Source organism: Hemiscyllium ocellatum, chromosome 3, assembly GCF_020745735.1.
Source record: "Hemiscyllium ocellatum isolate sHemOce1 chromosome 3, sHemOce1.pat.X.cur, whole genome shotgun sequence".
In the NCBI taxonomy this organism is placed as follows: Eukaryota; Metazoa; Chordata; class Chondrichthyes; order Orectolobiformes; family Hemiscylliidae; genus Hemiscyllium; species Hemiscyllium ocellatum.
The window spans coordinates 7015672-7027826 of NC_083403.1; the positions used below are offsets into that span (position 1 = coordinate 7015672).

The window sequence follows — 12155 nt, forward strand, 5'->3', positions numbered from 1 at the left end:
TCTATGACTTTTTTTTGGGAAAATGCTAAAGTTCATTGTTGAGGAAGAAACAGCTTAATAGAACTAAACCGTATCAACGTGGTTTAATGAGAAGGAAACTTGCTCGAGTTCTTTGTGACTAACAGAGCCTTATCTAGCCTCAGCAGTACAACTCTGCTCTTGTATTCTACTCCTCTTCAAATGAATGTTAAGATTGCAATTGCCTTCCTCACTGCCAACTGAATCAAAATGTTAATCTCTAGAGAATTCAGAACTAGGAATCCCAAGACTCTTTATGCTTTAGTTTTCCAAAACCTTTCCCAGTTTTGAAAACAGTCGACAGCTCTATTATTTCTACAAAGTGGCTGATAACAAGTTTAACAACTTTGGAGCGTGACCTCTCTGAATAGGGTAAATAGACAATGTCTTTTCCCTGGGGTGGGTGAGTCCAGAACTAAAGAGCATAGGTTTAGGGTGAGAGGGGAAAGATTGAAAAGGGACCTAAGAGGCTTTTACATGCAGAGGCTTGTGCGGATATGCAATCAGGTGCCAGAGAAAGTGGTGGAGGCTGGTACAATGACAACATTTAAAAGACATCTGGATGGGTATATGGATAGGAAGGGTTTAGAGAGATATAGGCCAAGTGTTGGCAAATGGGACTAGATTAGGTTAGGATATCTGGTCAGCATGGACGAGTTGGACCGAAGAGTAATTTTCTGTCCTGTACATCTCTATAACTCTGTCCTCCATTTCAATTGCAACTTTGCTCATTTGCATCCCTCCTCCATTCTTGTTGCTTTGTTCTCAGCAGAATGGGCCCATTTTCCCCTTTCAGAGTCATAGAGATGTACAGCAGCCCGAAACAGACTCTTAGGTCCAACTCATCCATGCCGATCAGATATCCTAACTTAATCTAGTCCCATTTGTCAGCACTTGGCCATATCCCTCTAAACCCTTCCTATTCATGTACCCATCCAGATGCCTTTAAATGTTGCCCCTAAGATTCCTTTTAACCTCTATAAGGTCACCCCTCAGCCACCGATGCTCCACAGGAAAAAGCCCCAGCCTGTTCAGCCTCTCCCTTTAGCTCAAGCCCTCCAACCCAGGCAACATCCTTGTAAATCTTTGGTGTAGTGGACAGTGAAGAGGGTTACCTCAGATTACAACAGGATCTGGACCAGATGGGCCAATGGGCTGAGAAGTGGCAGATGGAGTTTAATTCAGATAAATGTGAGGTGCTGCATTTTGGGAAAGCAAATCTTACCATGACTTATACACTTAATGGTAAGGTCCTAGGGAGTGTTGCTGAACAAAGAGACCTTGGAGTGCAGGTTCCTAGCTCCTTGAAAGTGGAGTTGCAGTTAGATAGGATAGTGAAGAAGGCGTTTGGTATGCTTTCCTTTATTGTTCAGAGTATCTAGTACAGGAGTTGGGAGGTCATGTTGCGGCTGTACAGGACATTGGTTAGGCCACTGTTGGAATATTACGTGCAATTCTGGTCCCCATTCTATCGAAAAGATGTTGTGAAACTTGAAAGGGTTCAGAAAAGATTTACAAGGATGTTGCCAGGGTTGGAGGATTTGCGCTACAGGGAGAAGCTGAACAGGCTGGGGCTGTTTTCCCTGGAGCATCGGAGGCTGAGGGGTGACCTTATAGAGGTTTACAAAATTATGAGGGGCATGGATAGGGTAAATAGACAAAGTCTTTTCCCTGGGGTGGGGGAGTCCAGAACTAGAGGGCATAGATTTAGGGTGAGAGGGGAAAGATATAAAAGAGATCTAAGGGGCAGCTTGTTCATGCAGAGGGTGGTACGTGTACGGAATGAGCTGCCAGAGGATGTGGTGGAGTCTGGTACAATTGCAACATTTAAGAGGCATTTGGATGGGTATATGAATAGGAAGGGTTTGGAGGGATATGGGCTGGGTGCTGGCAGGTGAGACTAGATTGATTTGGGATATTTGGTCGGCATGGACAGGTTGGACTGAAGGGTCTGATTCCATGCTGTACATCTCTATGACTCTATGCACCCTCTCAAGTTTCACAACATCCTTCTGATAGGAGGGAGACCAGAATCGCATGCAGCATTCCAAAAGTGGCCGAACCAATGTTTTGTACAGCCATAACATAACCTCCCACCATCTCCTATATTCAATGCTCTGTCCAATAAAGGAAAGCAGAATAAACGCCTTCCTCACTATCCTATCTATAAGACCATAAGACATAGGAGTGGAAGTAAGGCCATTCGGCCCATCGAATCCACTCCGCCATTCAATCATGGCTGATGAGCATTTCAACTCCACTTATCCGCATTCTCCCCCTAGCCCTTAATTCCTTGTGACATCAAAAATTTATCAGTCTCTGCCTTGAAGACATTTAGCGTCCCGGCCTCCACTGCACCCTGTGGCAATGAATTCCACAGGTCCACCACTCTCTGGCTGAAGAAATGTCTCCGCATTTCTGTTCTGAATTTACCCCCTCTAATTCTAAGGCTGTGTCCACGGGTCCTAGTCTCCTCGCCTAACGGAAACAATTTCCTAGCGTCCACCCTTTCCAAGCCATGTATTATCTTGTAAGTTTCTATCTTCCTGCGACTCCACTTTCAAGGCACTATGAACCTGCACTCCAAGGTCCCTTTGTTGAGCGGCACTCTCCCCAGGACATTACCATTAAGTGTGGAAGTCCTGCCTTGATTGCCTTTCCAAAATGCAGCACCTCACATTTATCGAAATTAAACTCAATCTGCCACTCCTCAACCCACTGGCCCATCTGTCAAGATCCCCTTGCACTTGGAGGTAGCCTTATTTGCTGTCCACTACACCTCCAAGTTTGGTGTATTCTGCAAACTTACTAACTATACCTTCTATGTTCACATCCAAGTCATTTATATAAATGATGAAAAGTAATGGACCCAGCACCGATCCTTGTGGCACTCCACTGGTCACAGGCCTCCAGCATTGCTCCTTCCTCAGGTGGTTGTGGAGAATAAGAGCACAAAACACAGAACTTGTCAGAAAAGATTACAGTGTCATGCAACTGAAATGATATATTGAACTAACCTGGATTACTGTTAAGTCTTTCATCTTTTAGAAGTGGTTAGGGGTTTCGGTTCATTAGTATGTAAATCTCAGAACTTCCTTTCAATCATCTTCCCGAGATAATATAAGGTTTTATTAAAAAGGTGACATCTCAGCTCAGCCAATGCATTAAAGGTGTGAGGTTCGAGTCTGACCCAAGATTGGGACACAGCCAGACTCGAACCTCACACCTACAATGCATTGGCTGAGCTGTGATGTCACCTTTTGTTATGAAACCTTATATTATCTCGAGAAGGTGACTTAAAAGAAGTTCTGGGATTTACATATTAATGAACTGAAACCTACAATCACTTCTAAAAGATGAAAGACTTAACAACCATCCAGGTTAGTTCAATATATCATTTCAGTTGCATGACACTGTAATCTCTTGCAATAAATTCCGTGTCTTATGGTCTTATTCTCCACAACACCTGAGAAAGGAGCAGTGCTCCAAAAGCTAGTGCTTCCAAATAAACCTGTTGGACTACAACCTGGTGTTGTGTGAGTTTTTAACTTTTAACCAATGTTACTGCATCCGTTTCACCGGTGTGGTCTCCTCTTCATCGGGGAGACAGGACACCTTGCAGATCATTTCAGAGAACATCTCTGGGAGCCTCTCACCCACCAACCCCACCAGCCCGTGGCAGAACACTTCAACTCCCCCTTCCACTCTGTCAAGGACATGCAGGTCCTGGGCCTCCTCCACCGTCGAACCATTACCACCTGACGCCTGGAGGAGGAACGCCTCATAGTCTGCCTTGGGATCCTGCAACCACACGGGATAAATGTGGAGTTTAACAACTTCCTCATTTCCCCTCCCCCAACATTATCCCAGTCCCAAGCCTCCAACTCGGCACCGACCTCCAGACCTGTCCAGCACTACCCACCTTCTCCCTCAGCTTCATCCACCTATCACTTTCCCAGATATCTCCCCCCAATCCCACCCCCGTCCCATTTATCTCTCAGCCCCGACCCACAAGCCTCATTCCTGATGCCCGAAACATTGATTCTCCTTGGCTACTGCCTGACCAGCTATGCTTTTCCAGCACCATATTCTTGAATGATCTCCAGCATCTGCTGTCCTCACTTTCTCCTCCTGATTTTTAACTTTGTCCACCCTAACAATAACATACTACCTTTGGACTCTCATTTCTGAAGGCTTCCCATTTCCCAATCAGGGCAAAGTTCTTGCCTAATACCGTCAAAATTGGCCTTCCTCCAGTTTAGAACTTTAACTTTTACATCTGGTCTATCCTTTTCCATCATTATTTCAATACTAATAGAATTATAGTCACTGGCCATAAAGTGCTCTCCCACTGACACCTCAGTCACTTACCCGACCTTATTACCTAAGAGGAGGTCAAGTTTTGCAGTTGTATATCTACATCCTGAATCAGAAAATTTTCTTGTACACGCTTAACAAATTCCTCTCCATCTAAACCTTTAGCACAATGGTAGTCCCAGTCTACGTTTGGAAAGTTAAAATCCCCGACCATAACCACTCTGTTATTCTTACAGATCGCTGAGATCTCCTTACAAATTTGATTCTCAATTTCCTGCTGACTATTGGGGGGGGGTCTATTGTACAATGCCAAAAAGGTGATCATGCTTTTCTTACTTCTCAGTGTCATCCAAATAACTGGATGTATTTTCAGGAATATCCTCCCTCAGCACAGCCGTAATGCTATCCCTTATCAAACATGCCACTCCCCCTCCTCTCTTGCCCCCCCCCCCCAATTTCTGTCCTTCCTGTGGCATTTGTATCCTGGAATATTAAGCTGCCAGTCCTGCCCATCCCTGAGCCATGTTACTATAATTGCTATGATATCCCAGTCCCATGTTCCTAACCATATCCTGAGTTCATCTGCCTTCCCTGTTCAGCCTTTTTGCATTGAAATAAATAAATGCAGTTTAATTTATCAGTCCGACCTCATTTCCTGCTTTGTTCCTGACTGTTTCACTTGCTCCTATTCCTAACTGTACCTGCCTCAGGCTGATCCCTTTGCTTCTGAACTCCCGGCCACTCACCTCCGCCTTACCAGTTTAAATCCTCCCAAGCAACTCTAGAAATTCTCCTTGCCAGTATATTAGTCCCCTTCCACTTCAGGTACAATCCATCCTTCTTATACAGGTGATTTTTGACCCAGAAGAGATTTCAATGATCCAAAAATGTGAACCCTTCTTCCCTGCACAGCTCCTCAGCCATGCGTTCATCTGCTCTATCCTCCTATTCCTACCTTCACTAACTCGTAGCACTGGGAGTAATCTAGATATTACTATCCTCAAGGGCCTTCTTTTTAAATTCCTGCCTAACTTCCTTTATTCTTCCTTCAGAATCTCATCTTTTTCCCTTCCTATGTCGTTAGTTCCAATGTGTACAACGAACTCCTGGACGCTTTCCCCTTTGAGGATATGCTGCAGTCTCTCTGAGATATCCTTGATCCTGGCACGGGGGAGGCAACACACCATTCTGATGTCTCACTGCTGGCTGCAGTAATGCCTTTCTGTGCCCCTGACGCGAGAGTCCCATTGGGGGGACAGGACTTACAAGGCACCTGAGAGAACATCTCTGGGACACCCACATCAACCAACCCCACCACCCCGTGGGCTGAACACTTCCAACTCCCCCTCCTACTCTGCCAAGGACATGCAGGTCTTGGGCCTCCTCCATCGCCACTCCCTAACCACCCGACACCTGGAGAAAGAACGCCTCATCTTCTATCTCGGCATGATGGGAATTTAATCCCAACCCCACGGCATCAATGTGGATTTCACCAGTTTCCTCACTTCCCCTCTCCCTCACTTTATCCCAGATCCAACCTTCCAACTCGGCACCGCTCTCACGACCTGTCCTACCTGTCCTTCCTCTTTGCCACCTGTCTGCTCCATTCTCCTCTCTGACCTATTGCATTCCCAGCTACCTTCCTCCCAGCCCCACTGCCCCCTCCCATTTATCTCACCATCCCCTCCGGTCACAGCCTCATTCCCAAAGAAGGGCTTTTGCCCAAAATGTTGTTTCTCCTGCTCCTTGGATGCTGCCTGACCCTGCTATGCTTTTCAAGCTTATTTACAATGACCTCCTGGACGCTTTCCCCTTTGAGGATATGCTGCAGTCTCTCTGAGATATCCTTGATCCTGGCACTGTTCTGATGTCTCACTGCTGGCTGCAGTAATGCCTGTCTGTGCCCCTGACGAGAGAGTCCCATTGGGGAGACAGGTCTCCAGCATCTGCAGTCCTCACTTTCACTGAGAGACGCCCTTATCCCACTTGCTCGCTTGGAACCTGATGTTCCCCATCTTATTTCAGAGCCTGTCTCGATACCAGAAACTTGGCTGTTTGTGCTACATTCTCCTGCGAATCCGTCACCCCTTACATTTTCCGAAACAACATATTTGTTTGAGATGAAGATAGCCACGGGAGACTCCTGCCTTTCCTGGAGATAACCCATTTACCTGACTGCATCTGTGGTTGTTCGTCCTTCCTGCAATTGTCATCCATCACACCCCCTAGCTCCAGTAAATTCCTTATTGCCTCGAGCTGCCATTCTAACCGATTAATGCGATCTGATAGGATTTGCAACCAAAGACACTTGCTGCTGAAATAATCAACAGTAACCTGTAAACTCTCCCTAAACTCCCATACCCGACAACAAGAGCACATCACTCTTCTAAAGGCCATCTTTGCAGCTTAGCAATCTGCAGACCCAGAAAATAGCACCGTCTTACTGCTCTAAAAAACACTCCTTGCGGCTAACTTAGTTTATACTTTAAAAGTTTACTTAAGCATCAGCTCTCAATAAAACATATAATCAAAAAAGAACCCACTCTACGCATTATTATAGATTAACAGCAAGGTTACACTTAAAAAGATGCACTTTGCTTCCCCTCTGCTGTGAGCTTTCTCACACAGGTTTGTCCCAGGTCACCTGTGAACTTTGCTGTTTGTTAATTTTTCTTAGATGCACTCTGATGTCCAGAGATACTTGAATTCAAACAGCAAAGGCAGTAGCTGTGCAGATTCACTGCTGTATCAGACAGCAGTGTAGTTTTCTCTCTGACCATGTGGTCTCTGCCTTTGTCTCTCTTCCTACTTTTCAAAGTGTCATCATTTTGTTCCTCTTTCCCCAAGGTTCCAAAACAATGCAACAGCTCATGAAATAGTAATTCCTGCTCCTGGAATTTGAGGAAATCAGCTTCAACACCTAAAATACCTCAGGAAAGGAGCAGCTTTTGCAGCTGCAACTTTTTCCCATCTTCTTCACTATCCTATCTACCTGTGACTCCACTTTCAAGGAGCTATGAACCTGCACTCCAAGGTCTCTTTGTTCAGCAACATTCCCTAGGACATTACCATTAAGTGTATAAGTCCTGCTAAGATTTGCTTTCCCAAAATGCAGCACCTCGCATTTATCTGAATTAAACTCCATCTGCCACTTCTCAGCCCATTGGCCCATCTGGTCCAGATCCTGTTATAATCTGAGGTAACCCTCTTCGCTGTCCACTACACCTCCAATTTTGGTGTCATCTGCAAACTTACTAACTGTACCTCTTATGCTCGCATCCAAATCATTTATGTAAATGACACAAAGTAGAGGGCCCAGCACCGATCCTTGTGGCATTCCACTGGTCGCAGGCCTCCAGTCTGAAAAACAATCCTCCACCACCACTCTCTATCTTCTACCTTTCAGCCAGTTCTTTATTCAAATGGCTAGTTCTCCTTGTATTCCATGAGATCTAACCTTGTTAATCAGTCTCCCATGGGGACCCTTGTCTAATGCCTTACTGAAGTCCATATAGGTCACATCTACCGCTCTGCCCTCATCAATCTTCTTTGTTACTTCAAAAAACTCAATCAAGTTTGCGAGACATGATTTCCCATACTCAAAGCCATGTTGACTATCCCTAATCAGTCCTTGCCTTTCCAAATACATGTACATCCTGTCTCTCAGGATTCCCTCCAACAACTTGCCCACCACTAAGGTCAGGCTCACTGGTCTATAGTTCCCTGGCTTGTCTTTACCACCCTTCTTAAACCGTGGCACCGCGTTTGCCAACCTCCAGTCTTCTGGCACCTCACCTGTGACTATTGATACAAATGTCTCAGCAAGAGGCCCAGCAATCACTTCCCTAGCTTCCCACAGAGTTCTCGGGTACACCTGATCAGGTCCTGGGGATTTATCCACCTTTAACCATTTCAAGGCATCCAGCACTTCTTCCTCTGTAATCTGGACATTTTGCAAGATGTCACCATCTATTTCCCTACAGTCTATATCTTCCATATCCTTTTCCACAGTAAATATTGAATTGAAATACAGAGCGTGTTGATTACCAACTGAGTCTTCTCCTCAGCAGTGCTGAACTGAGAGCACGTTAAATGGAGACATTCATTCAAGTAACAGATTCTATTTTAATCTTTCTGCAGGAGCAGCTGATAGGAGTTGTTGGGAAGGTTGGTTGTGGCAAGAGCTCCCTGATAGCAGCGATATTGGGAGAACTCAACAGGTAACTTCATAAAACAAATGATTGTTGCAGCATGGACATGAGTCGTTCAGCCCTTCACATGGGTGCATCCACTCAGTCTGTTCCCATTTGGTACTATCCCTAACCTCAAGAGTGGAATGGCCCACTGCCTCAGTGTAAAGGGCAAAGCTGAAACACAGCACCTACCAAACCCATGACCACTTTCATCTCGAAGGACAAAAGCAGCAGATCCATGGGAACACCACCACCTGCAAGTTCCCCTCCCAACTCCACCCTGAGTTGGAAATAGATTGCCATTCCTTCACTGTCGCTGTGGCATTAATCAATCACTGTCTGGGCAGAAGAGTCATCCCTGAGATCCTCCCCCTCCAGCCCTCAGAATTTGATGGGTTAAAGGTTGCCCACCCTGCATCCTCCCTCATGATTAAGCACCATGTCACCTTTAAACTCTCCATCACAGCATTACATTCATAGCTTTTGCCTCAGAACCGGAAGGGGATTTCACCGTCTCATGGCTGTGTGCATTCCATCTGCTGTTTGTCTGAAAGCCCTGACATTGAATTTTGCATCAGTGACTGCTTATTCTTGTCTCCCTAATTTTATGGATCAGAGCCTACATTGGTAAGATATTTGACCACATGTTCCTGCTAATCTCAGTAGAGCTGGAGAGATGCGGATTTGTGCTTTTAAGTTTTGGTTTGTTCTGATCTCGGTAATATTGCTGTGGGGAGATTCTGAAGAATGAAATGTTCATCAGGAAGGAGACCACAAGCCTATTGCATCTGCAAGGCATTTATTGAACGAGTAACAAGCTGGGACAGTTATTCTCCCAGGATAGGAACTGATAGGTTGATGCTTCCCCTATCTTTTATAGAAGTTAGTGCTTGGTGTGGAGTGCCACAGGGATGAGTTATTGTGAGAGATCATGAGAATTTCCTCATTATTGTCGCCCATGCACAGAAGAACTGTGGAGCTCCTTTACTCTAGTTATTCTCAGATATACTTTTGAGGGTGAGGAGATTGAGTTGCAGGAATTTGAATTCCTAAAGAATTTCTAAAAAGGGCTACAGATGCTTTGGATTTGAGCGACAGGTTTAGACAGTGGATGTGGACTGGCTCAGGCTTGAAGGAACTGGTAATTGAAAGCTGCTTGAATACTTCTAGAGCATAGAACATAGAACATCACAGGGCAGTTCAGGCCCTTCAGCCCTAGACATTGTGCCAATCTGTAAAACCAATCTGAAGCCTATCTAACCTGCACTATTCCATTTTCATCCATATATTTATCCAATGACCATTTAAATGCTCTTAAAATTGGTGTGTCTACTACTGTTGCAGGAAGGGTGTTCCACACCCCTACTACTCTCTGAGTAAAGAAACTACCTCTGACGTCTGTCCTATATCTATCACCCCCTCAATTGAAAGCCATGTCCCCTCGTTCTACTCATCACCATCTGAGAAAAAAGGCTCTCACTGTCCACCCTAAGTAACCCTCTGATTATCCTACATGTCTCAATTAAGTTACCTCTCAACCTTCTTCTCTCTAACAATAACAGCCTCAAGTCCCTCCGCCTTTCCTCATCAGACTTTCCTTCCAGACCAGGCAACATCTTGGTAAATCTCCTCTGAACCCTTTCGAAAGCTTCCACATCCTTTCTACAGTGTGGTGCCCAGAACTGTATGCAATACTCTAACTGCAGCCACACCAGAGTGTTGTCCAGCTGCAACATGATCTCATGGCTCCGAAACTCAATCCCTCTGCCAATAAAAGCTAACACACTGTATGCCTTCTTAACAACCCTCTCAACCTGGTTGGCAACTTTCAGGGAACTATGTATATGGTCATCGAGATTTCTCTGCTCATCCACACGACCAAAAATCTTACCATGAGCCCAGACTCTGTATTCCTGTTGCTCCTTCTAAAGTGAGTCACCTCACACTTTTCCACATTAAACTCCATTTGCCACCCCTCAGCCCAGCTCTGCAGCATATCTATGTCTCTCTGTAACCTGCAACGTCCTTTGGCACTGCCCACAACTCCACTGACCTTAGTGTCATCTGCAAATTTACTAACCCTCCTTCTATGCCCTCATCCAGGTCATTTATAAAAATGACAAACAGCAATGGACACAAAACAGATCATTATGGTACACTACTAGTAACTGAACTCAGGGATGACAACTTCCCATCAAACACCACTCTGTCTTGTTACAACTCGCCAATTTCTGATCCAAACAGCTCAATCTCAAGCCTGTGTGTTTTCTGCAACAGCCTACCGTGGGGAACCTTATCAAATGCCTTACTGAAATCCATACACACCACATCAATGGCTTTACCTTCATCCACCCGTTTGGTCACCTTCTCAAAGAACTCAATAAGGTTTGTGAGTCACAACCTATCCTTCACAAAACCATGTTGACTATCCCTAATCAAATTATCCCATTCTAGATGATTAGAAATCCTTTCCAACACTTTACCCATGACCGACATAAGGTAAAAGAGAGAACCTCTATGCACATACACTAAGAATCGCATGTTTAAGTTAGGATCCAATTAGGAACACATGTCCAAGGAGAAGGAGTAGGCCACTCAGCCCTATGAGCTAGCCTCGCCATTCAATAAGGTCATGGCTCATCTGACTGTAACCTTAGATCCACAATTCTAACTTCTTCTGGTAACCTTTCACCCCCTTTCTTACTAAGAGCCTATCTGTCCCTACCTTAAAAACATTGGTTTCCATTGTCTTTTCTGGAAGAGAATTCCAAAGGCTCAGGAACCTCAGAAAGAAATGTCCCCTCAGTACTCGTTTAAGTGGGTGACACTGGATTTTTAAACAGTAATCCCTAGTTCTAGATTCTCCTTTCAGAGAAACCATGCTCTGCACAACCTTTGGGAGCTGATATCTTTCAATTGGGCTGCCTCTTGGTCTTGTAAACTCTGGCAGATAGTTGAGCCTGTCAGTTCTGTCCTTGTAAGATAGCTGGCCAATGCAGGCATGAGTATAGTAAACCTTTACTGAAGTGCTTCCAATACATTTATGCATTTGTTTAAATAATGTGACCAATGCTGTGTACAGTACTTTAATGGTTGCATTGGTGCACAGCACAACTGAAGTATCTTATTTTTGTGTCATCAGCAAATTTGGCAACAAACCTTTCTTCCTTTTGTCCAAGTGATTTCTACAAGTTATAAATAATTGAGATACAAAATCAGAAATTGCTGGAAAAACTGAGCAGGTCAGGCAGCATCTGTGGAGAGAAAGCAGAGTTTTCATTTTGGGTTCAGTGACCCTTCTTCAGAACTGATTGTAGCTGGGAAAAGGTTGGTATTGATGCTAGAGAAGGGGGGGGGGGGGGGGGGCGGGGTAGGCGGATGGAGTAAATGATAGGTGGAGATGGAGCTCAGAGAGACAGTGAAAACAGTTGGGTAGACAAATGAGTGGATAAACATCAGCCTGGGAGAATGAATGGTTGCTAATGGGGACTGTTACTGGCTGACAATGGGTTGGTTGTGCTGGCAGCCCATGTGATGACAAGACCTGGTACCTCACCAAATGCCTTCTGGAAGTTTAAACATGCCAAATCTATAAAATCCCCATTATCCAGATTGCTTGGTACATTT

The 12155-nt window shown here is 45.0% G+C and overlaps 1 protein-coding gene across 3 annotated transcripts in view; it reads left to right on the top strand.

Moving 5' to 3' along the window:
* The window catches only part of abcc10 (ATP-binding cassette, sub-family C (CFTR/MRP), member 10), a 193418-nt gene that overhangs the window by 43870 nt on the left and 137393 nt on the right, over window positions 1-12155 (top strand). For all 3 annotated transcript variants that reach the window (XM_060848104.1, XM_060848120.1, XM_060848112.1), the window contains exon 7: window positions 8476-8555. In XM_060848104.1, the coding sequence (XP_060704087.1) occupies window positions 8476-8555 (80 nt within the window). The remainder of the gene's footprint in view (window positions 1-8475; window positions 8556-12155) is intronic.